Source organism: Salarias fasciatus, chromosome 16 (genome assembly GCF_902148845.1).
Source record: "Salarias fasciatus chromosome 16, fSalaFa1.1, whole genome shotgun sequence".
Taxonomy (NCBI): domain Eukaryota; kingdom Metazoa; phylum Chordata; class Actinopteri; order Blenniiformes; family Blenniidae; genus Salarias; species Salarias fasciatus.
The window spans coordinates 18312909-18339547 of NC_043760.1; the positions used below are offsets into that span (position 1 = coordinate 18312909).

General features: G+C 43.1%; 2 protein-coding genes across 2 annotated transcripts in view; both read right to left on the bottom strand.

The window, feature by feature from the left end:
- Window positions 1-425: 425 nt before the first annotated feature.
- On the bottom strand, window positions 426-2528 carry LOC115402683 (ADP-ribosylation factor-like protein 6). The gene is made up of 9 exons (XM_030111207.1): window positions 2403-2528; window positions 2150-2200; window positions 1956-2017; window positions 1776-1844; window positions 1593-1687; window positions 1346-1475; window positions 923-978; window positions 740-752; window positions 426-459 (listed from the first exon to the last, which is right to left on the bottom strand). Exons 1-9 carry the CDS (start codon window positions 2523-2525, stop codon window positions 426-428), a joined length of 633 nt encoding a protein of 210 aa, XP_029967067.1. The 5' UTR covers window positions 2526-2528.
- Window positions 2529-6683: 4155 nt separating this feature from the next.
- The window catches only part of LOC115402885 (ephrin type-A receptor 6-like), a 154303-nt gene continuing 134347 nt past the window's right edge, over window positions 6684-26639 (bottom strand). The window contains exons 9-17 of the mRNA XM_030111504.1: window positions 19563-19633; window positions 17297-17422; window positions 16521-16706; window positions 12692-12753; window positions 12063-12272; window positions 9222-9371; window positions 7730-7923; window positions 7342-7497; window positions 6684-6887 (exon numbers count right to left, since the gene is read on the bottom strand). Coding sequence (XP_029967364.1) covers window positions 6773-6887; window positions 7342-7497; window positions 7730-7923; window positions 9222-9371; window positions 12063-12272; window positions 12692-12753; window positions 16521-16706; window positions 17297-17422; window positions 19563-19633 — 1270 coding nt within the window. The 3' untranslated portion in view covers window positions 6684-6772. The remainder of the gene's footprint in view (window positions 6888-7341; window positions 7498-7729; window positions 7924-9221; window positions 9372-12062; window positions 12273-12691; window positions 12754-16520; window positions 16707-17296; window positions 17423-19562; window positions 19634-26639) is intronic.

Consider the following 26639-nt stretch of genomic DNA (forward strand, 5'->3'; position numbering starts at 1 on the left):
TGTTGCGTGGTTTCTGAAGCCTCATATTTTCAATTGATCTCACACAAAACACTGTAAGCAAATAAGCTTTTATTGAGATCCCGACTCTGCATTGACAGCATTTTCAAAAAAACATTTCAGAGGAACAGATTAATAAAACACAGAATATAAAAAGGAAATACTTTGAATAAAAAAAAAAAAAACTAACTAAAATGCTGCTGTATACAGAACGGTAAGTACAGTTTTGGTTCCCTGTTTATGGAGCAATGTTATCTAGCTTTAAATAGTGATCCTACAGGATGCATTCAGTCAGACTGAATTTTTAATGTACATACAAACGTAAAGGATTAGCATGCACAGGACGCTCTCGGTTATTCAACAGTGAGGTTTAAGGCCTACAGACGTTCCAGTCGGTGACGAAGATCACGCCAATGCACCCCGGTACTTCAGTCATTCATGTGTTCGTTGTTTTGATATGATCTGGCAATAAGAAAAAAGAATATAATATTACATTCAAGTGAAAAACACTGAGAAATCTGAACTATACAGGAATCTAATACACAAAGTTTCAATGACGGTCATCACAGGTGAAAACAAACACTACACACAAAGCCTGGTGTGGACGGGATTTATTTCTGTACATGAAAGGTTAAGAGGTGCCCGTTTTGGGAACCTTCACGCGACCACTCATGATTTAAATCCCATTAAAACAAACTAACGACACAACCACGTCACATGCTGATGGAGTAACCATACTTACTGTGCAATTTGATCTATAGGTGTAAAGAAACAACACAAGTCTTAATTTGGATGCAGGGTGCAGATTGTATTGACATTTTAATGCTGGCGCCTTTTTTTTTTTTTTTTTTTTTTTTTTTTTTGTGTGTTGTTGTTTTGACCCTGTACACCAGAGCTGATTAAACTCCCTGAGCGGGCGTGTTACCTTGCAGCCAGTCCAGTCCTTCCTGCAGGCCCTCTCCTTTGATCGCATTGCTGGCACTGAAAAATAAGATGTCACGGAGTTAATCTGTGCGCGGCACACATTTACTTTCCCATGACTTTCCTCGGATCCCGGATGTTTTAAAGCTGTCCAGCTCTTAATCCACCGGCCTCCCATCTGTCTAATGAGTGAACAAGGGAGAAAACACATGCGTGCAGCATGCAGTTACTCAACAGAGTAATGTTTAACCAGTAAATGCAGCAGAAATGGCAAACTGGTCGACGCAGGAAGTGACCATGAGTGAGCGTCCTGCGTCACTCTGTTGTCATGTTAAGCTTTAACTTGCGACTCACAAAACGTAACAAATTCAGGTAATATTCAGGAAGCGCCTGACGGCGCTAAGGATAATTAGGAGGGATAGATTACCAGATATGCCAAGGTTTGTCTTGGATTTTCTCCAGAGACAGCATCTGTGAAACCTTGACAGAAGACATTGCGTCCTTCAGATCCATTTTGTTCGCAAAGAACAAAACTGGGATCTTTTTGCAGCAGATATCTGAATGACGAAACAGACAGGAAGACGAGTTGAAGCCACACAAATTGTTGAAATTATTTAAAGCTCATTCAATTGATCTGAAAAAGCAAAAAGAGGAAGTTTGTGGTTCATAAAGACCTTCGTGATTAAGCAGAGTGTCCAGCTCCTCTTTAGCCACAACCATCCTCAGTTTATCACCGCTGTCGATGACAAATATGATGGCATGGCTCTCTCTACAGAAGACACCAAGCAAACATTAGGATTCACAAGCAAAACATTTCAGTGTCTGATTTGTAACAGGCTTGAGTTTGTGTTCATTACTTGTAATAATGCTCCCACAGGTTTCTGTATCTGCTCTGTCCAGACATGTCGAAGACTGTAAACGACAGGCTGCAGGCGGAGAGACAGGGAACAATAGCTGAGATTGATGCTGACAACGCTCGTGGATTAGCTAATCCAAATCTGGCTTTAAAAACGAGGCAAGGATCTTTTGCATTCTACCTTGAACTCTTGAATTTCTCAATGTTGAAGCCAATCGTCGGGACTATTTCTTGAGCCTGTGCCTGCATAGACACCACATACACACGCACGCACGCACGCACGCAAATACAAACACACACAAAAAAAGCAGACAAGTAATGGCCAAAGTATGTCAAGAAGGACACAGAATGAGGAGAGTATGATATGGGCTTTACCTGACTAACATGTTTCCACTCTTCTGACAAAGGGCCTAAATGATTCGAATGCTGAAAACAAGCACTCAGTGAGTGATGAGATGTCTGACAGGCCTTCTTACCACACGTATCCCTAAATATCATGGCGCTACAGGAGCTTCTGGCTTATACAATCTGTCTACCCTTATGGCACTACTACCAACACAAAAGTCTCCTGAAGTGTTATGACAGTCGCTTAAAAAAGCCCGGTTGATGAAGCTCAGTGTCAACTTACATTAGCCGGTTTGAGCTGGTTGATGATAGTTGTTTTGCCGCTGTTGTCTAGTCCCAAACACAAAACGTTCACCTCTTTCTTCCTCAAGCCGAGCCAGCCCGACAGTTTGTCCAGCAGCCCCATTGCACTCGCCTGAAGCTTCGAGTCGTTCAATACGTCACCCCATAGATGGTCTGATTATCCGGATTTAATGTGAAAACTGCAAAAATCTCATGAAGGCAAACGTCAATTAATGCATGTTTCCAGTGCCTGCTGCGACTAGTGTCTCAAGCTTGGATGCGGCTGGACGCTCCAGCTTGAGAAAGGTAATCCTATTAGGATGAATTAAGCTCCGTGCACCACCCGCTGACCTAAAGGTGGAGGTCGGAGCTCTGCCGTGCAGCCCCACCCTCACGCATTTGATTTTTTACTCCAGCATCGTAAATGTCCTGGGAGGGCCTCTTTGATGCCTTTAGCTCTGTGGAACATCAGATAAACACAAGAGCAGCAAATCTCATGCTTTGCACCATCAGATTGCTTTTGTTGTTGTGCTTTATGCGATCATATCATTCATCAAAATCAGTTCATAAACTGGAAGCTGCCTTGGAGAAGAACAACTCTCCGATCTCACAGGACAAGTTTCTGGTGGGAAACACGCTGCATGACGAAAGGCTAATGGAGCGGAAGCAGCGAGCAGAGCTTCAATTAACGGAGAAAGAAAAGAAAACATGGAGCTGCAGTTTTCAGAGATCAACTAGCAAATAAGGACAAAAGGAAGCAGGAAAAACAGGAGACTTGCTAAACACACATTTTCTCAAATGCAGTTTTGAGGAGGTCAATAGAACAAAGGCTCCATCTTTTGGCAATCAGTGATGTGAATGATTTCTTAAAAATTAGCCTGGGGTAAAGCGTGATTAAATTTAAAGTTAAAAAGCACATTATGCAAGTGAAGAACAGCTTATTGCATTCTCAGTCTTGTTAAATTGAATTGTAATCATATACTGTAGTCATTGCCCAAAGCACTGGAAACAAAAATGGTTCCTCAATAACATGCTGATCTTGGCAGCTGTACGGCGGCGGGGATTCACACGGGTTTTCCTTCCTAGTCTCCACATGCGTGTATCTTTGTGACGGAGTAGCCACCCCTCCAGGGTGGACCCGAGCTGGATAAAGCGGGACAGAAAGTGGACGTTCTCATGGATGGGTGGGTTTTTTTTCAGGTTCCTTGGGTGAAGAATCGTTGGAGCATTAACCAGCCACAAGAACTGTTCGTCTTTATTTGCAAATAAATAGTCGCTGTAACTGCCTCTTACAGTGTGCAAGATCTACAACATCTCTTTGGAAATTATAAAAAAATAAAATACAAGAATTATAAGTATACTTGTACTTTGTACAAAAGAACGTTCTAACATTGCTCAGCAGTAGAACATGCTAAACAAACAGCATCTGATATTCTCCGTCGTCTGTAGAGGGGTTGTGACTCTGGGTGTGTGTGTATGTGTGTTTGTGCAAATATGTTTGGATGTGTGCGTGCACCTTTCCTACTCCTGAAGGCCTGGATACATGACTCTGCTGTGACCGAAAGGCACAGATCTCCGGATCCAGTCTGCCCTTGACGTTAATCATTGAGCTCTGGTTTGTTATAAAAAAGGAGAAAAAAGAAAAAGAAAAACACAGCTGCAGACGGGTGGTTGTTTGTCAGACAGTTCAAACTAATGGCTAGGTCCTGTGACTGCGCTGAAACGTATAAACTACAACACCGTGTTTCTATCTTGCATGGTTAACAGACTGTAAGGCATTCTGTGTGTGTCTGCTTGTGTGTGTCTGTGCGTGTGTTTGTCGCTGTAGATGTCAGGATGAACACATGATGAGTTACGATGCTGCTGTTCATGTTGCTTCACTCTCTGCTTCCCTGGAAGAAGAACCCCGGTGGACAGTAACACGCTGTATCGACCTTCAATGTGTGTGTTCATGTGCACATTGTTGGTGTGTAACTTCTGCTAACTTTGGCCTCACTTTTGGAGAAATGCAGAGCTGCGCCGCATGTACACAAAGCGAATCGGACCGTGGAACGCCGAAGTCTTCGTAGCTGGAGTCATTTTGAGTGTTTTGGGTCTGATTGAAAGAGCGCTACTGCCAACTGCATCAGCATTACCCATCTGGGCTCATCTGTTGTTTTGTCACACTCATGATGCTGACCTTCATTGTGATAATTGTGTAACTAAGGAGAGTCAACAGGTTGCTGCAATGACTCTCAAACTGTGATGAGGATACTACCAGAGCTCCCTCTGCTGATATATGAAGGAAAGTAGCACTTTTCTTTTAAGTTGATTCAATTTGAAGATATCTAAAATTAGAATGTACAAAGCCAAAAATACAAACAAACCCAAAGACTAAAAATAAGCACATGCAAAAGATCTGATCTGGCCTTTGGTAATTAGATGAGCTTCTGCCACTATATATGTTGAGGCTGGTCAGATTGGTGTTGCTTCAGGAGCCAAACACTTTCTTAGGTGGCAAACAGTGTAAAGAGTTTGACGTCTACCGCAAAAGACCAGGAATAAAGCTCAGATCTTGGTGTAATAAGCAAGTTTCGCTGTGAGTTGTCCCAGATTCGGAGTTCTGATGCAGTTAAGTGTTGCATCACCTTTAGTCAGTAAAAACTGTGAACACATTTCTCTATGTTCGGGCTGTGAATGTGTCTCTGCATTTCTTCTTACATCCGACAACAAATATGAGAGGCCCAAGTTAGAAGGAATAACAAAGCTACACGTACACATTGTTAGAGAATACAGCAAGTTAAAGCAAACTGGATTTTTGGAAACTCTGAGAGTCATTGAGGTCCTCTGCTGCGCAGCTCTATCCTGTCCACAAAACAAACACTACCACCTTTTAATCTCATCGATTCCCCATCAACCAGATCAGAGCGGCTTCTGCCGCCTCTGACTCCACTAACTACTTATATTCTGTGCCTTCATCATTGATAAATAGAATGATTAAAATGTTGATTTCAATGGCAAACATCTGAGAACGTTACATCTTCTACTGCACATCAGAACAGTACTCATTCATATGTTTATCTACACTTGGTTTCCCGTACTGCCATAACCTTTACATAACCGCAGTGAAAGCATAGCCGAAGCACATATCACTCCGTCAGCCCGTCAGGGGGATTGATTCTCCTCTGACATCTTGACTCAGTTTGAGTTTTCATAAAAAAAAAAGCGAACCTTTGTGTGGTATATCCACCTGTGTGTGTACAGACAAAAAAAAAAGAAGATGATTTCGGTTAATTCTGAACAACCATATAAGTCCATGTTAAACTTCCAGACAGTTTTAAATGTCTGTATGAATAGCACTATAAGATCTGTGAACATTCATATATTAAGACAGTGGAGTTTTTGTGTACTTTCAGGCAAAGTCTAACATTCACAATCCAAAAACGAAAAACAGGAGAAGAGCGATCACACCGCTGTGATCACACTGGCTGCTATAAAAACCGTCCAAATAGACTTGTATAGTTGTTCATTTGAACACAACAGATCCGTTCCTGCAACATTAAAGACAGATGGGGAGTGTGTGAGCTTCTTGTTTATGTGCCAACAGAAGTTCTTCATCTCTGAGAGACTGAGGTGACTGCATAATACTGTATTGCTGATTTTGAAAACAACTTTGAATAAATAAATATTTTAAATAAGATCCAGATTTACTAGGGCTTTCACATACAGGACTGCACACATATTGATATTAGGTTATATTAATAATTATTAATTGTCTATACACTTTTAAACATTCAAGAAATCTCCGCAACTTCCTCTTGCACTTCTTTCTTCAAGTATTAGTTTATCAGATTCTCTGGCGAACGGACAACTAAAGCAATCCAAATAAACCTTTGTGATAAATTATCAACCTTGGAAATAAAAAATAATGTTGATTTTTTTTTTTCTCATATGAGGACAAAATGTTTCAATTGCACACCCGATAGCAGCTACATCAGCAACGTAACAGAAGAAAAAAGAAGTCCAAAGATTCCGTAGATTACGTCTGCAAATCTAATGTCTCTAGATATTGTTGCTCCACACACAAAGTACTGCTGTTGCAACAAGGCATTACATTCCCCTAAGTGAAGGCCTGGGCCAGTCTGTGAACTCTATCAGGCTGTAATAGTCTTGCAGAACCAGGCAGGCTGTGTAAGGGGGTGTCTGTCGTAGAAAAGGTCTGTTACTACGGGACGTGTGGGAGACCAGTCTGCTGGAGTCCTCTGTCCGGTCCCCCTCCTGCACCAGGGTCAGGACTCAGGCACAGGCTGTAGACTGTCTGTGGCGCGGTCTAGACTTCGCTCCCGTCTGCTGCGTCAGTCCGTCCATCCCAGGTCGTGTGAAAGGTTGTCCTCATACATGGAAACCCTTCTCCTGTTCGTGCAGTAGCTGAAGGTGGAGGGTCTGTACGCTGCTGACGATCCGCCTCTGGTGGCCAATCAGCTCCACGCCGATACGCCTCACATCTCTAGGCCGAGAGGGGAAGCACAAAACGCACACACAAACACAAAGAAACACTTCAGGACTGTGTTTATACCAGTCAAAATCTCATATTTTAGTGTTTTCTCAACAAATACAGACATAATGACAGAATGACAGAGAAATAAAATGATGTGAACGACCTCAGTGAATTCTTCATATGAATCGGACTACAGTCATTTAACATTGCACTTGTGATTTTGTACAAAACATGGAGCAAACGGCTGGTCAAACAAGCACTGGTTAAAGTTTCTGAACTTTTTGCTCTCTACCCACATCACTGGCGATGTTACCCCCCAGTGGGCATTTTCATGGAGAATGCTCCTTTCCTTTTAGGAATATTAAGTCATAGTAGACGTCCACAGGCTGAACATCAGTGAAAGTCAGTGGGTTGTGAAGTTCAATCGCTAAATGGAAATACTTGTGTTGGCTCTTCAACTCACTCAATACTCATCCTCGCCACAGAATCCAATGTGTTGTAGCCTGCTGCCATGAAATTGCTCTTGTACTGACTCATCTTGATGGAGTCCAGCCAGTCGCCAACAGAAATGAACATAGGGTAGTCCATTTCCTCCCCCGGAGACGGAGACTCTGGTAAACTGATTAAAAAGAAAAAGAAGAAAGGGGGAAAGTCAAATTCTGGTTGCATTTTAAGAGTATTCAAGGTGGAAAAGTGTTGGCATTGAGATGAAGTTGTCAAAGTTTGGAGATATTTTAACAACAGGAGTGAAATAACTGGCCAACTTTTTTTTATAGCTCGGTGGTTTTTATAACCGGGTCACATCTGTTGAAATGAACCTACAGCACACCAGAAACTCTCCATTGATCTACCTCTGAATGTCTTCTACCAGCGGCAGGAGGCTGCTGGGGTTGCGGATTAGTTTATCCAGGAAGGTAACCACATCTGTGAATTTGGGCCGATGGTTCCTCTCCTTCTGCCAACAATGCAGCATCAGTTGGTGGAGAGCCATGGGGCAGCCCATGGGGGCGGGCAGCCGGTAACCTTCCTCAATGGACAGAATCACCTGCAGAAAGACGGAACGTAAGACACCTCCCGCATCCAGTCTTTAGCATTTAGTGCCGCTGCATGAAAAACAAAAGACCAGGTTAAGAAAGCATGTATTGAGCATGACGCTGAACTGATCTTGTGCTCAAACTCTGTAGATCAAGTTTCCCATGCACTGTATGCCAGCGTAAATATCTCTATAAGATTTCAGCTGATATGTGCATTAACCTGGATACAGTAAATCTCAGTTCTCAAACGGGAAAGGGACTATCTATATGGATCTTTACGGAGGCCAGTGGTAAGTGGCTGACCAGGATGAGACGTTGTTCCTCAGGTTTTGCAGCCTGGCTGGCCTTTCACCTCGGAAAGAACTGCTAAGCAATTCCCAAACAGCACAAATCCTTCCTAAACCCAAAGACTTTAGTGAACGTGTGTGTGTGTGTGAGTAGAGCATGTATAGATGTGTATAAGTCTGTGTGTAAAGGGTTGAAAGGATTACGGTGGAGCTTTCACACTCAGCAGAGAGAGGGATGGATATGCTTCCACCGGGCTTCCTTCAATCCCTGACCGCAGCCCGGGATCAGCGGGGTTGCTCAGCCTCACTGAATCCACAGCTTTAAACTCCCCCGTGTCTGGACCGAAGTCCTCTGAACCTCTGACCTTTACTGCTCTTTTCTATTCCCCCTTTGCTCATCTTTTTCATCCTTTTGGTGGATCTCACCAGCATTTCTGTTGCTAACCTCCTCTCTCAGAGGTTGGTTTTTGATGTGAGTAAACAGTCACAGATCAGGTGAAAGGGCACCAACCTTTATAGATATAGTGCCAAACAAACTCAGAATTCACTCAGTATAGCAGGGCTTGATCCGCGAAGTCAATATAGCTGTGGTGTTGAAGTTACAGGATCAGGACTGCGAGAGGAACAACTCTTTCAAACATGTCATCGGACAAATCACATCAAAGGAGTAGAAGCTACCTGGTTAGTTGAGACATCAGTATTTTCTCTCGCCATATTTTAGACCACTTCATTAGATTTGGATCACAGGGTGCTGGAGTCAAACTAAACTAACTACTGTAGAAAAAGCCACAGGCACGAGCGTTTCACTAAGCTGCAGTTATGCCCAAGGCCTGCAGGGGCCGTTGTTTCGCATGAAACGTGCAAACTCCTTAATGCACCTTCAAGGATTTGGAGTTTCTGTTTTTAGTAGATCAAGAGGGAGAAAAACAAGATACTCTCTCACTGATCATAAACCCGTAACCCTTTCATCCTACATGAAATATCTGTACTCTCAGATGATATAAACAGAGTATAATACTCACGTCCTGATTGGACATCTCCCAGTACGGTCTTTCTCCGTATGACATGACTTCCCACATGACGATGCCGTAGCTCCACGCGTCGCTGGCTGAGGAGAACTTCCTGTATGAGATGGCTTCAGGAGCTGTCCACCTGATCGGGATCTTCCCGCCCTGTTTCCACACAGAAGTGACAACATGATGGGTATGGATGAAATATGGAGACACTAAAGAGACACTTCAAACCGAGGAGGCTTTTACTGACGTCCATTACTAAACATTCTTTCAATTAAAAAAAAGCTTCAGCTCATTATTACCACCCTGATTTATTAGCTCAGGCTCTGAATTCCATGTGCCTGTATCTGTTGAATGTTTTTTTTTTTTTTTTTTGTAATGCAGATTTCCAGCATCATTTCAATTTAAAGCAACACTAAGGAACTTTCAGTTTCCGTTGATTTTGGCGGCGCCAGTGGACAAAAGCGGTAGTGTTTTGCCTGAACAAATACTACAGTTCCCATGAGGACTAGTGCGTGGCGTCATAAAATGCTGCTCCGGTTGGCGCGCTGTAGGACTGAACTCGCCTGCATTTGTTTCCAGTGGCTGTGTGAAGGACGGATAGCGACGAGGTAATAGATCTAATGGTGGCTAAACGATGTTATATCATAATGTGACGCATGCCGTGTGCAGGGTTCCTACCACCCTCCTCACAGTTTCTTAGTCCAAGTGAAAGCAATACTGATGCCCTCAGCCCGTGACAGAGGGGTCATTCAACTCGTTGTAAGTCGAAGTATCATCACAAAAGATATTAAAATGTTTTATTAAGGTTGAAAAGTTCCTTAGTGTCGCTTTAAGACACAGCCGGTACAGCAAGCTCAAGTATGCATCGAGCCATTTCAAAAATTTGTCTTATGATAAAATAAAACTGTTGTCACAAGTGCTTCCTCAATCAGAATGCTCTTTGGATTTGTCCTCTCACCTTATCTCACCTTTCACTTCCCTCCTGTGAATTTGCACCACAGGCTTTTGAAGCAGAAAAAGCTCAACTCACAACCATAACTGCAGCACTGCCTGCGCGCGAACGCACGCACGCACGCACGCACGCACGCACGCACGCACGCACGCACGCACGCACGCACGCACGCACGCACACACACACACACACACACACACACACACACACGTCTCAATACAAGGTGGGAAATAGAGGTCACAGTGGGCTCAGACAGATTTACAGAACACTGTTTTCGGCTTTTTTTTTTTTACTTTTGAATTTTGCAATTTAAGGCACATTCAACTTTAATTGGCCTCTGGAAGGGAAGCAGCAATACATACATTTATCAATCAAGACACTGCTGAGCTATGGATCTTCAAGATTATGTCTGAACCTTAAACAGAAAGCATTAGTGTGTAAATATTTTCAGTGTTTATCCTTCTGCAAAAGCTCCCTTGGCTCTGACATTTAAGAGCTTGTTCAGGGCTAAAAACAGATAAAAATATCAGAAGGTTTTTGCAGGTAAAATAAAGTTGATCTTCAGTTTCAGTGTTGAAAACAAGTTTCAGATGAGGCAGAGATTTCACATGACTGTGGGTGATTTCTCTGTGATACAGGGGAGGATCAGCCGCAGAACAGCTGCTAAAGTGTACCTTGCAAAAGCCCTCAGTAGGTCTCAGTAAATTGAACTGTTGTTGGTGGGTCTCTACAGCTGCTCCTGTGCCTTTCATAGTAGAAAACTTTCAATTTCTCCTCCTAATGAGGTTCTCGAGCAAAGCCAGGAAGAGAGCACAGCCAGCCAACTGGCAGCAAATGAAACTGGATAGGAAAAAAAAAACCCCAGCGATCATCAGTGATATTACTGTGTGGTGTTATCAGGAAAAATAATCTAAATATGAAAATAACATGTTGCAAAGTTTCAATAACTGCAGTTTCTATTTTGCCAAGTAGTGGAGTTCCAGTTCAGTCCATGTCTATCCAGTCCCATATGTGAAAGTGAGTTACTTAAAGCTAATTAGTAAATCATTAATTGAGAGTAAACACCAATAATAGATTTGAGGAAAGCCCCTCCAGGAGCTCAACACTAATTTGATGCATGAATCGATGACGGGACCTGAGAGGAAAACGCCGAGCGTGGGAGGATGGGAACACATCACAGCGCTGGATTTGGTGTTGTTCACATTATAATATATCACTGCTAATGGCTACTGGGATCCACAGGCAATTAATCAATAGATTTACCTTCTATATTTTTTATGGCATCAAGTCTTCTCTAAAACTAAAAGAATAAAATTACATAACACATTGACTGATTCGGTCAGATGCAAGATTTACCCCCCCAGATCCAGATGCTCCTTTAAAAATGATTCATCTTATGTTGTCTTTTTAATGGCCTGGCAATAATGACATACATTGGGATCTGATGGAAACATGGGGAAAGGTGTTGATAAATTGGGGTCGATGCACACTTTGCATACACTATCTGGTTCGGAGCCCGTTTTCAGCCTGGATCTGGATTTATACAACTCATTCAATTTCATCTTGATCAGGCGCCATTAGCCTGGCAGTTGACAGGGGGGTGATGGTCTGCGGGAGGGCTCAAGGCAATCTGTTATACAATTTGTACTTGTTACACTACAGAAAATTGGGCAGCGTGGCAAATGACAAACAGCCTAACAGTCTGGTTCAAGAGCTCTCAGAGCAAGGTGACCGACGAAGCGCAAATTAACGGATCGGTCCGACCCCAGCGTGAAGCCTGTGCAATAACAAAGCATTTCCCTGATGCGTATTAGAACTGCGTGAACTGGGCTCCATTAAAGCCTGCGGCAGCAGCTGCTGCTGGTTTTAGGAGGGTTGAGGGGTACCGGGCGTACCGTCGTGGTGTAAGCAGCCTCCGGGTCGTCCTCCAGGACTCGGGACAGGCCAAAGTCCGACACTTTGCACACCAGATTGCTGTTGACCAGGATGTTTCTCGCTGCCAGGTCTCGGTGAACGTAGCCCATGTCCGACAGATACTTCATGCCCGAGGCGATGCCGCGCAGCATGCCGACCAGCTGGATGACGGTGAAGTGACCGTCATGTTGCTGACAGGGAGGAAAATAAACGGTCGTTACAACAAACCGAGATGGCGTGGACAATCAGAGGGAAAGGGAGGGTGGAGGTGGAGGAAAAGAATGAGACAGGGCAGCAAACTGATGAAAACATACTGGCCTGTGTAGCGAATACAATACATCTTCAATAAATCTTATAAAGTAGAGAGAAAAGTTAACTCAGACTTATGCTGGGTATAAATTAAGAGGACAATGTGTTTCAGTAAATGGATTCAATAATTCACACAGGTCAAAATAATATCTGTGGGTGATCTTGTTATTTGTCTGCGAGGTGTTATAATGACCAGCACCCAATGACATGCAAGGGTATTACACCATATTTATGGCGGCGGCTGTAATGCCCACTGAGGCTATAACAATGTTCAAACCCTCCAATCATTTCCACCACTCACCCTCAGAAATGAATCCAGTGATCCATTTTCCATGTACTCCACCACGATCATCACCGGCCTGCCTGCAAACACACCAAACACACATTTCTCTGAGATGACTTCTCCTGGTGTAAGAGATTCATTTCACTATTAGAGCCGATCGGATGCAGAGGGTGAGAGGAGCCCACAGAGGAAACTGGAGTCACCGCAAAGTCGGCGTGTGCACTTTTTTCCCAGCTTTAAATCACGTGTTAGTTCGCTTCATTTCTCAGAAAAGTTGGTTCTGCGTGCAGAGAAAATCCAGCCAGTCTGTTTCTGACGTGGAAAATAGCAGCGTGCACGATAAATCGCATCTGACTGATGGATAATACAGTTGTTAAACTTGATAGATTTGCTCTCAGTGAACAGGGTGGTGTATTATCATTTGTCATATCGCATCATAAACTATCTGGTGATTAACCAGGGGGTAATATTTCTAGTCATGTACCTAACACACTCCGCTATGGATGACAAAACTGCACGCTCAAAAATGTTTGCGCTTGAGCAATGTGTGTGTGTGCGTGCGCGTGTTTGTGCGTTCTTGGCATCGCAGCAAGTCTGAGTCTGAGGAAGGAGGTGACGTGTGTGTCTGATTGATGCATCAAGTCAAGAAACTCAATTCATAACACTTTTTCATCCCAGCATGTCCGTCCAGCCAAACGGGGCCTGATCAGCATTCGGTTCACGCTTGGCCTGAAACATTAGCAAGAATAAAGTGCCGGCTCGGTGTGTCTTTCTGAATGATATTGCTCCTTCACACAGGATCCCTACAGTGTCACTGATTGACTGGTTTACAGCTACAGGGCAACTGTCCGGGCTTGTTTTGCTGGCGAGCTCCAAAACACTCTGAGCTGCGGAACAGACAAATAAAAATGTCTCCCAGGTGGAGCAACACCATGATATCCCACTTACAAATCCGACCGGGATTTCAACACACAGCAGAATGTAAAAGTTACACGACAGACGGTTAAAGGCGACGTGAAAGTGGAGGTTTCCTCCCGGGCGTCTCAAAGGGTGTGGAGAGCGTTCATCACTGAGAATACACCATCATCACTTCACAGGTCGGAGATCCGATTCTCATTTTCCTGGTTTCACCCATAGTGTTATTTACCCTTGTATCAACGGTTCTAGTTTTTTTTTTTCAGTGGGAAAACATCTGCAAAAGTGCAAAGTGCACCATAATTAAAGCAAAACAAAGGGAAACAAATGAGCTGATGGTGCAGCTGTGCTCATATTAACACCGTAGATTCAGTATTCATTAGCGATGTATTCCTTAAAGAACATGTAATGAGCGGAAACGTAAAACACTTAAACAGAATACATCCTGAGTGAAGTCAAGCCTGATTTTAATGGTGAATGTCTCATTAAATCCTGTGAATGCGTATGTTTGCATTCTGTGTGATGAGTCAGAGTTGATATTGATGCCAAGCGACTAAACATGAACATTAATACTCAAAGCAACAATCACCTGGAAGTTTTTTGTTTTGCATCAGTAACTGAGCCGAGCCGTAATCTGAACTGAACCGCATCACGGTCAAGTGATGTTTTGTTTTCAATCTGCAGATCCCACCACCAAACCTTTAAAATTGTTTATACTTTCCCCCCCCTCGATGAAAACCCAGCAGGGACTGACACAAAAAAACATTATTTGATCAAGCTTGGCTTTCCTCAGCTAATTAGCGAGGTCTGGAAACAATATATAGTTCTGCCGTGAATCGCCCCAACAACAACAAACGCACCTGTTTGCCTGAATCTAGTGTGTCACCTGCTATTTGAGAGCAAGGTATAGCAGTCAGTCACAGCACAATACTCTTCATAATTAGTCTCTGAAGAACAACAGCAGATGGAGGGAGTGAAAGATAGAGCAAGTGAGGCAAATACAAACAGACAGGCAGGCAGGCAGAGAAAGGATACTCTGAATTAATGCCTCTACATACTGTCTGATTCCCCGCTGACAAACACAAATGGCTTTTGATTGCATGGTTTGATGTGAATTCTGTGTTGTGTGAGTGTGAGTGTGTGCGTGTGAGCATGCACTATTGGGGGAAAAAATCCGGGGAAATGATTTGCACTGATAAATCCCTCTCAAATAATCAAAGATGAAAAACTTTGAATTTAACTTGTATCAGTTGAGGCTCTCCCCACGTAAGACATTCACTTATGTTTCCAAACTGTATTTAAATCCTCATTTGTTGCCATTTCGCTAATGTTTCAATAGCACTTCCTCATTCAAGGCTGAAAAGGTCAATATGAGAGGATCACTTTCAATACAGCGACTGAGGATTGATATCAGGAGCTTTGAATCGGCTGTATTGTGCAGCCAGTCAGTTGTTGACCTCTGATGAGATGAAAAGTCCTTTTCAGTTACGGTGACTCACAATGTTTTTCCTTTTCCTTTCAAAAGTCTATCCAGAGGTAACGAGAGAGAGAAACACGATCTGCGTGTTGTGTGGGAGGAACGCCGCTCCCCGCATCGCAGCAGACGACATGAACCGGCTGCGTCTATCCCTGTGAAATCATCGACAGCTTTAATTCAATAATTTCAGCATCTGCGCTTAAATGAGCACAACTCTTTATCACTGCGGTCTTTATCAGCGGGGTCGGAGCTCCGGAGTGTCCTCTATCTGCATTCGGTGGTGGTGGTGGTGGGGGGGGGGGTTTGAAAGTCTTCAGGGGACACATTTATATTCACAGCGATGTCTCAGTTTATACACCCCCTGTAAAAACAACCATATGTTGCACCGGGTGAGCCCCGTAAAACAGGGCTCGTTAACAAGTCCTTTCTCAGTAACACACACACACACACACACCAGCATGCACATCTTTTGTGGCCGCAGCTCAAATAGGGGCCATCTGAACTCACACAGCCGCATGTGCACATAATCCGAGCACAGAAATGCACAAAAAAAAAAAAAAAAACCACACACCCTGACTCCCGCCGTGAGGAAAGCAAGGATGCGACACGAGGCCGTGGGTATAAACAGCAGAGGCTCTTCACATAGGGGCTTGTTATTCAATACTTGGGGATAAGATTGCTGCAAACTCTCAGGTGTTTTTACAGAAATGTACTGCTCAGACAACCAAAGGTGTAAATTTATCCAGCGCACTGTGGTAAACAGCCAGGAGACGGGTAAAGAGATACAGACTTCAGACAACACAGTTACATTTCGTTTTGCGCTTAAGCAAAAATCTCTGTGTGAGCGCCGCGTTCAGCAACGAGCAGCACTTTTGGATGAAGGGGACCGAGGCTGAGTTACTGATATCTACAAAACACAAACAATCCAGGGAAGAAAATGGGAAGCAAGAAAGTACAGACGGAGCGGTGAAAACTTCCTTTTCAACATCAGAGGCGTCACATAAACCACCGCTTTATGATGGTGCATCTCAACAAACTTGAAGATCCTTAATTGTTTTGTTTTCTGCATCTGTTGAAAATATTTGAAAAACCTTAATCGTTCCAATTGTGGCCTCTGGCTAAAAAACAGGAAAAACTTCTGATCTCATGAAAGTTTTTATTATCCGGACATGGAGTGCATTTGATCTCCTTTGCAAAAAAATGAACATTCAAAGAATATATGAGAAAAGGCTCTTATGTTTCAGTATATATGTAATAGATTTAAACATATATGGAAGTTTCTTCATTTGAATAGAAAAGAAAAGAAAAGGAATCAATGGAAAAACTTTTATATTGTATTGTAATTATCTTCCGATGTCACCTGTGCATATCGGAAACTCTTCTCAAGAGAGCAGCTGCTACTGTTTATATATATTTCTTCTCTGTTATTTAAGCCTCTCCTGTCATGATCCTTACTTTTTGTCACCACGCCTTCCAGCCGTATGATGTTCGGATGGTCAAACTGGCCCATGATGGACGCCTCGCGCAGGAAGTCCCTCCTCTGGCGCTCCACGTAGCCTCCTTTCAGAGTCTTTATCGCGACGGCGATCTCCTTCTTCCCCGGCGTTCTCAGGCGGCCACTGCAAACCTCACCAAATTCACCTGAGGAGCACACAAACACACACACACACGAGCACAATCATGACCACAGCTGATCTGACTGACTGATCTAAGCATCATGACAAAAACACACATCAACAGGGTGAGAAGACTTTCCGCTCACTGCTCACCATCAGCAGGCTGAGCGGCACACCACCTGGGGGCAGTGTTGTAGTTCCCAACTAAACGCCTCCTTTACTGAGTCTCCTCTGATTAGTTCGACTTCTCTTTTTCACCTTTGAAAAAAGCCTTGAATTTATTCTTACACTTTCTTTTGTTCTCCGAAACTGTTAACGCTTTAATATTCCAACAGTGTGTGCTGAGAAAATGACAGTGAGACTCTGGGAAACGGGGAACAAAAACCCTCCTCTTTAGCGTACACAAAAGGACAGAGGCGGTTCACAGCAATTATATGTGTAGAATGAAAATAGATCATCTCGTATGCACATTTAAAGCCATTGTTACCGAACCAACATGAAGTGATCCTCTCATCCCCACAGGCTGATAAGCATGAATCAGCGAGGCGGAAGTGGATCGTGGAGTGCGTGGCTGTGTGTGTGTGCGTGTGTGAGGGTTTGTGTGTGTGTATATACCAGCTCCGATCACCCTCTCAATGCGAATCCTGGCCGGGTCGATTTCCTTGGTGAACTCGTGGACGGCCTGGGTAGGATCCTCATACGTATCAGGATCCACGTACGTCTTTATGCCCGGAAAGGGGACTGCGGACGCACACAGGGAGTAATCAATGCAGGGAACGTGAGATTTTTAATACCGTTACCGGCCATGAGAATAAACCCAGCAATAACTCTGCAAATCAAACAGCGCGTTGCTAATTTTAATAAACCGGTGAAACTAAGAGGTCCATCGCTCCTACAGCTGGAAGGTTTTTCAAGTAGAACTACGACCTGCAGTGAAGTAAACATCCTCTCAGTGTTCACCAGATCAGCTTCAAAGGACAGTACAGAGCCAGTCTCTGTCTGTGATTTTCCAAAACAGTGCAACACAGATCAACCCACGCTCATTAAACTGCAAAAGCAGATCTGCTCTCTGTTCTAGAAGTGATCACAGTTTCTTTTTAATATGTACAAATCTCAATTTTTCAATTTGGATAACCTCAGGTGCGTGAAACTGCAGGACGCCCTGGGATCTCAGGTGAACTTATCGTGCTGTGACAAAAACTCCACGCAGTAGTCTGGAAAACATGCACACAAACTGAAACGTAAGACTGAAATAAACTGTTGGAACAGCAAGCTTCTATTTTAAAAATCTTGATCAAACCCACAAAGAAACGCAGACAGACCCACACATTCACACATCTTATATAAACAGAGCAGGAACAGGCTTCTTTTTTTTTTTTTTTCTTCCAGTTTCTCGCACCGTGTATCAATAATGAATCACAGGACATTATATGAACAAATGCAACAATGACTTCTTCACTCTGGAGACAAATGATTCTCGACAAACAGACACATAACCCCAACGCTATCGATTGTGAGCGAGTCACACAGTTCGATAGCGGAGCAGGGCTGGAGCGTGGCTGGGAGGCCGCCGAGCGCTGAGCCAGTATTTAAACCACTTATCAACCACTGTTTAATGCAGCCATGCCGAAGTGCCCTTGAGCAAGTCAATGAATCTTTAACAGGTTGTTCTGCGTCTGACCCGGCGACTCGGCAGAGAGCGCCGGCACAAAGGCCGTTTCTTCTTGAGGGATCGATACAGGATCACAAAACAGAAAAGAAGGAAAACCCCCCCCCAAAAAAACAATCAGCTGTCTGTGATGCGGGAAACTCGCTCTGGAATCTCCTTCTCCTCTCAAATCTTCTGCTTCACATCACTCTCACAGGGGATGGAGGGTTTTGAAGACCAGAGTTTTCGTCGTCACACACCCACTCGGTCCACAAGGTGCGCGTTTTAATCTTGAATATCTGAGACCTATGTGGCACCTTCCAAAACTAATCTGATATATATTTTTTCCTCTCACCCTTTTCCATCTCTTTCTGGCTCCCTGGCCTCGGTCCAGCTGTCCTCTTAAAACATTCCTCATTCCTCTCCGTCCTCTCCTCTCCTCTCTTCCTCTGCCTTTCATCACGCCGTGCCCTCATCCTCACTTCTATCTCCTTTTTTTTTTTTTGTTTTCCTCTTTCGCAGTTTCCCCCGTCACCCCGCCTCCCCCATGTCTTCATCTTTCTGCTCACCTTCAAACATCTTTTAGCCCCCGCCTCAAATCTCTGATTTCAATTTGTGGTTTTCACGACAGGAATGAAGAGTCGGGCATTGAAGACAGAAGGACAGTAAAAAGAGGCGGAGAAGGAGACGAGTACAGGAGCAGATGGTTCGTGTTTCAGCTGTGCGACTGCTTTTTTAAGTTATTCCAAAAAATTTAATTGAGCTTGAACAAAAAAACAAAAAAACAAAACAAAAAAAAAAAGCTGATGAAACCTGAAGTGATGCTACGGGGAAGAGGAAGAGGATTGAAGGTTTCAGAGGATTACGCTCAGTTTATTTGTGAGACATCCTAATTCTTGGAGGTTTTGGAGTGATTACAATACATCTGTTGCAATGGCACGTGCGCGTTTGTGCGCGGGGCCAGTCAGGTCAGTGAAGGATTCAGTGCTCTGATGTGCAGGACCCCACAGCGAGCGAGCCGTGCACGTCGAAAGCAAAGAGAGAGAGGCGGGAGGATAGAAGTCTCTCCATTTTTTTTTTCTCTCCTTGATTACTGGCAAAAGATATGAAACAGAAAATATGGTTGTTTCTCATCAAATGTTCTGCCACTAATGTTAATGTAAATATTATGAGGAGTTTTACGCTTATTTTACAGAAATGTTCTGAGCAGACGAGTCAGAGGAAACTGTTTACCGTGTCCATTCTGATAATTCGCTCTCCTTTTGTCCTCTGAAGTCATCTTGGCCTTGAAGTACCACTGACACCTGGGAAAGACAGATTGAACGACAGTTAAACACATATGTGCAATTTTAAATAATTCTGATGAATATTTTCGGAACTGACAGAAACCACAAGCTGTCGATGAAACAAACCGACACGACCAGCCCCTTAAAGAACTTAAATCAGGTTGCGTGTTCACACACACACACACACACACACACACACACACACATACAGAAAAGCCTAAAACAAAGGATTTGTGGAGGTAACTATCAGCAACTCGTCTTTGTGTTTCCTCGTTAAATTTTAGCACCTCAGACAGATGCACACGCAGAAACACCCTCCCAAAGATCGGAGGGGTGCTTCAACAGCTTCACACGAAAAATGTGTTAGTGTGTCTAAAAACTGGAAGGAGACGGTAGAAAAGGGGAATTTGAGAGAGAAACAAAAACCCCAAACATGAACCAGATGGCAGTGATCTTTCAAAGGATATTCAGTCTATTTAAATCGGCTTGATGTGTGACTTGCATCTGCAGCTAAACACATATACACACAATCAATATGAACGAAAGAAGTCAACAGCAAATACACACATATCCTCCTAATTCATATGAGCACTCCAGAGCGCCAACACGTCCGCAACACACAACTATTGATATTATATATGACTATGCGAGAGTCTGCACGCTCTCCCGAATGTGAGGGTGTGAGTTTGTGGGAGAGTTTATCTGGGCAGCGAGCGAGTGACAGACAGCCAACGACAGATAAAAAGCTGCTGCCAAGAAAAGTCTGAAAAGCTGAGAGATTAGATGACAGCATCTGCAAAAGACCGCAGAGGACTTTATCCAAATAGATGCTTGGAGGTTACTCTGAAATCAAAAATGGAAAAAAAAAATATATATATATATATATCACATCCATGGAAAAGAACTGTATATAGACAAGCTGAGCTGGGCAAATATATAAGCACTGGGTTTTTTCATTAGTGGCTTAATAGGGAATAGAAACCCTGGTTTAAAATCAGCCCATGTAAAACTTGTTCTGTTCTTGTTAACATTATAAGGCAGCTTCAGCCATGTTGTGTCTGTGTAAACAGGAGCTGGAGCAACCAACAACACAACAACTGCCAATAATGTGGTGATGACGGCCATTCTGAATGGAATGAAATCAACATGTATCGTCAGTGAAAGAACAGAATGACCATCCACTAATGTTAATATGACATTGCTCCTGATATCTAATTACACTATGAGCAGATTATTACATTATTGGTTTTATTATATTGAAAAAAAAAAGACAAAAATTGTTCCTGGAGAAAGGTCGATGAATTTAAGAACTTTAGAAATGACCGGTTGAGTGAAGCACCCTTCCCCCAGTTAGGAACATCCACATGACCACGAGAAAAAGCAAGATTTAAGTCTGCATATATGGATCAAATAATGCTTTTAAAATCATTATTATCACTCCATGTTGCTCTTTGTTAGTCTCCTAGCCATGCAGGATGATGACGCTTCACTCAGACCTTTGATAATGTAGATGTTGTGTCGACTGACGCAACTTCAGCTCCATTCATCGCTCTACAATGGTCCACGTTTCCACTGCAATAATGCTTGAAAGCTTTAAGAAAATTATCCAGTGTCATAAAAGACCTTTTCACCTTCCCAGTTGGTCATTGGCACAATATTACTATCTTTAGTATATCGGTGTGGCAGTGAACGACATGCGCACGCAGACCAAACTTCGGACTTGCAGTTCGCCGCTCCAGGCAATCATTCCCTCCTCAAAAGTCACAAACTTGTCTCTGAGGTTTCACTGCAGCCTAATAAATTGAGGTTAAACTGGAGGATACTGTTTAAAACAAAATAAAGTAACAAAGTACAGCTTAAAATTACAGTCATTAAAGGAGGGATTAAGTAATAATTTACCTTTATCACCTTGCCGTGGGCTGGATTATTAACATTGCTGTCAAAACGCAAGAACATTATCTCAAATATCCCAGCGCAACCACACTACTTAAGGCAGGAAGTTTATAAGTTTTCACATTTATATATTTGAGGTTTTTCCACACAACGGAACACTCGTACTGAGCTATAACCGAACCAGCTGTTTTTGTGTTTGCCTTCAGAAATCCTCCAATAAACAACATCGGAATCTCAAAGGCTCCAAACCTTCACGTTTTTTTATGATTCAATAAATAACCATCTGTATGGTGAGGTATCAGGTATGATGAGCGGGAGAGGATAATAATTTGGGTAAACTCATCAATTAACTTCGGCAGCTGCTCTGATGATCAAGTTATGTCTTTCTATTATTCAAAGGCGGTTTATTGTCACCGAGGCGCTGCTTAAGCCTGGCAGCAGGGCGTAAATATCACAAATGCAGCCATCGGAGCACATCGGGGTCATGTGGGAAAGCGATTTCTTGCTGCGTAGCTTATAATAGGTGAGACCCCTCAAGCGTAAAAACCATTCACACACTCTTAAAAGTCACCGATCACCGATAACGCTACGACGGCTTGTAATTGTAATTGCTATTCTCTATTTACCACATTCCCAAAAAACATGTATAATAGTTTCAAGTATTTGCCAGTTTTTATTCTCCTTTATGAAGGTACAAAAGTAGATTTCCTTTAATTAAAACAATCCTTGTTGGTAAGAAGAGTTTGACACCACTGTTTTTCTTTCTTTGGCATTCAAAGCAGGGATTTGTACCTTTAATGTCCTGGAAAATGTAATTAGTCTACCTGTTGCTGAGGAATTCTACTGTGTGGTCAGGAGCTATAATCCACTCCTTCATGCTCGGTAGGCCCATAATGAGGCGCTCTGCTTTTCTTGATTGCTATTTGTTCTGAGCATACAGACATATTGCGCGGGCTACCTGTGGCGGCGACGCAGGCTGCAGCTATTTTAGACATGACAGGGAAAACGTTGGCCGTGATTGATGGAGACCACGGAAGGCTGCAAGATTAGCATCAGTTTGGAACTTGGTATCAAAGGTTGCGTGTCACATGCGTGAAGCGAAATCGTCTGGAATCGTTCTGTGTGTGTGTGTGGATGCGTGTGTGTGTTTGTGTGTTCAGAAGGGATGAACCTAATGGCGGCCACTCACACTCCTGCATGGTAGGTCGGCGTGTGAAGTGTGGAAGAGGTGGGAGCAGCGAGCTGAGAATAATGAAAGAGGCTCTCAGTTCTCTTCATGGCTGCAGCGCTGATGAATTTTAAAACATTTTTTTTTTTTTTTTTTTTTTCAGACGAGAGCTTAATTAATGACCATGAGCATGAGGGACACTCATTCCCACCTGTGGCTCTGGATCCCCCAATAACTTTGCTCATATTTCATTGACGTAAAAGCTGTAATAAACTCCAGCCTGTTTCTCAGTCACGAATGACTGAAATTCTACATTTTGAGCAGCATGTCCTTTTTTTTTTCACCATTTTATGTGGTAATTTTGATATTATAATAAAAACGGATGCTACTACGTCAAACATACTTGCCACAAAAGGTAAACACCTCTCCCCATAATGCCGTATTCAGCGATTACAGACGTTTCACATCCATTCACATAGAAATTTTAGTTTTTACTCTCTAATTGCAAGACGGCTTTTCCTTAGATAGAAGTTTATGAAATTTCAGTCCAGTAGTCAATGGTTCATCGATGTGATGCCCTTTATAAAAGGCTGGAAAAGACGAGATATTCTTTCCAAGCTGAGCTTAAGTGGTTATTTTGCTTTCTCCCTCATCCTCCAGTTCTTATTTTGTGACTGAATGCATTACAGTTGATTCTTTTGCCTTCATTACTTAAGTACTGTATTGTGTTACTGTCCTGTTTGCGATAACATCCATAGTTCTTCAAATATGCCTTCCATTGCTGAGCCATTTTTATTCTCTATTTGAAAATTACATAATGTCTTTTCAGTAATCTAACAGTAATTTGGCTCGCACTGGAAAAAGCTAAATTTGGCTTTTAACCCCCACAATAACACATCCGTGGGATAATTTGATCACTGCTTTTTTGTTTTACACGGGGTTAGATGAGAACAAGAAGCGGTATCCTCTAAATGAACGGCAGTAAAGTAGAAAAAGCCGCCCAGAGGCTTGACCCACACCCCCAGCAGAGACGGAGCAGAAACAGACGGCGAGAAGTCTCGCAGTCGCACTGTCACTTCAGTGGAGAGTCCTCTCTTCACTGTCACTGCCGCAGACAGCTCCGACTCCCACCGAGCTGCGCCCCCACGCCACTCCGCTCCAAAGGGAAGATGCTATCTCCCTCCAGGAGACGGAGGTGGTGGCGCTGAGGGACAGATCTACCGCTCGTCCTCAGCCTGACAGGATAAGTTGGTGCTGACAAGCTGTACTGCTTGTTCGGGTCCGACCGGAGCCAAGACAGGAATGCCGTTAACATGAAGCGTTGCTCTGCTTCAAGCAAAAAGATGGCATGAATCAGTTCACGGACAAGCGAGAAAGAAAACAAAAATATATTGAATACTAAGAGTAAATTTTACCGTATTAAAATGGATATTTTAGCACACCCTTTTAAAGCCATTCTGATGGACAAACTTCATATTGTCAGTAACTTTAAAAACTACTCCTGCTTTACTTCAAATCACCTCACCGATCAGAGATGTCTTAATAATGCGCATTTCGCTGTGCTGCAGTGTGGCCGGGCCGTCAGCTCTGTTCTGTCGGGTCAGTTTAATGACTGATTCCCTCATTAGGTTCAGCTGAGGTTACATCAGTTAGCTGTGGAAATCAAACAGGGCAGCACACATGTTATTTTGACCGACTCAATTTATTACAGTCTGGCGTTTTTAAACTGCGAGGGCTCGACTGCACACGTTTCCCCACGAGGGACGCCATCTTAAGCAGCCATGCAGGACTGGGCTGAACACCGGTTCTCAGAGGGAACCAGTTAGTTCAGGATCAAACAACCAACCAGCACATGGAGAACTGTTTTCACGAATAACTCAAGAAACAGGATCATGAAAACTCCAGTAATGTAACACTGTATTCAGTTACTTCTGAGTTACTGCAGAAAGTGGAGGCATTTCAGTAACGTGTTACGTGATGTACCGCTGTGTCGCTCCCCTGACTTTTCAAAGAAGCAGCTGAAATACAAAATCTGAACTTCATGTCGCCAAGGCTGACACCGCTTGCATTACAGTCCGATACTCTGAAACTTTGTCTGAGAATTAAACCGAAGAAAAGCTGAAACAAAAAAGAAGTATCAATGCAAAAGAAATTCATCAAATTCAATGGAGCTCCAAGGATGAACTCAGTGACTCAATCATTTTTTGGTTTTCAACAAATAAAATTGAACCAACTTATAATATAAAAAAGGTCATTCGTGTTACATTTATTTATTATGCCTGCGATGAAAAAAGCTTTTTTCTCTGAAATCCTTAAAGAGCACCATTTGCTCACCATACAGCTGAAATGAAAGAGTGACAACAACCTGAAGAGCAGGAGGACCTGTAACAGTTTTACCTGTGTGTTTACTAAGAGCTCCATTCAAAGTTACAGTGATCTGGGCTCCAGCAGTGATCGGGCTGTGGGAATCTGCTTCGCGGCAGACCTGAGAAACGGCTGTAAATGGTGCAGCAGGTGCAGACGCTTCAGTGCTGGTCAAAAAGATAAATGCTGGCCTTCGCAGTCTGACTGGATCATCTATCCTTCTCCGGGAAGTACAGTTCCTTCATTTTACAATAAAGTAGATTATGTAGAAGTACGGAGCGGGAGAAGAAGAGAAGAAGATTGAGGACTGCTCGGTGTGTCACGGGGGACTTGTGGTGTTTTTTTCAGCTTTGCTGAACTTTATAGCAGCTTATTACTCCAAGCCATGAGGATTTCAGCCTCTTTTAGGATCATACCACCTTAATATGGGCCAAAGCAAATGTGGATGTGGAGATGCTTTGAGGAGATTTCTTCATACTGTGGGGATCTGCAGGATCAGTTTCACTCACAGGTTTGATTTTTGTTTTATCTTTTGGACTATATTCTTCTGTATTACAGAAGTGACAAACGATCTTTTGTAATTGTGATTTATACGCATATAAATTGCATTCCGTTGTGTAAAGATATGTCTGAGAAGCAGCATTTAGCTTGCGTTTTCTCATATATTACAATTAGTAATTGCTGCATTAAAATATTTTCATTGCATGGATGCAAGACCTTTTTTTTTTTTGTTTTTTGCACAAGTTGCGGTTTAATTTACCAAAGCACAGTCGCATTGTAATTAATAATAATTAGTTCCACTGCACGGAAGTATGTGTTTCTTTGTATATTTCAGTGTTATAATCCAACTCATTTGCACAACTGCCATATTAATCTCTTGAAGAAAAAAAAAAAAGAAGCATCATTTTAGCCTACAGTCATTTTGGAAGGATAATCAGGACATTTGCCTCATGTCATTTAATATGGCCATAGCCCATAATCTCTCATTTCTAAAGGTTGAAAGACTCTTCAAAGACACAGTACATTAAGAGACCCGCACCGGGCATTGATCAGCGCCGCCTTGAGAAAAAACAACAAGCACATTTTAAGAGCCAGTGTGGCCCCGTCATGACAGATCCCTCAGCTCTGCCCGGATCTGATCAGCATCTGCATGAATTATGCAGAAGATTTCCGATTTTCTGCCTCAAACGTGACGCGGGGCAATGGTGCTGCCTCAGTGACTTTTTAATCAACATAGAGTACCTCCACAGTATGAAAGAGAATACATTTGGCCAAATAAAGCAGCGAGCAGAAGCGAGGGTAGCGTGACCGAATAACTTTTCTGGCGACAGTATGCTGGAGGGAAATGTGTCTGCAGTGTGTGTGTGTGTGTGTATGTATATGTGTGTGTATCTTGGGTGTGTGATCACATATGAGCCTCCTTCTCTTTGAAGACTTAACATAATCCGGGTTGCCAGATTAGAGCAGGTGTCAGAGGGCCACGAGCTGCAGGTTGCCAGATTTGGCTTCTGCAAAGTGAAGTGTGTGGTTCTCCCGGACACTGATAGACAGAGCAGATAACACGGCGGGTAACACCGGCAGAGGGGACCAGAAGGGGAT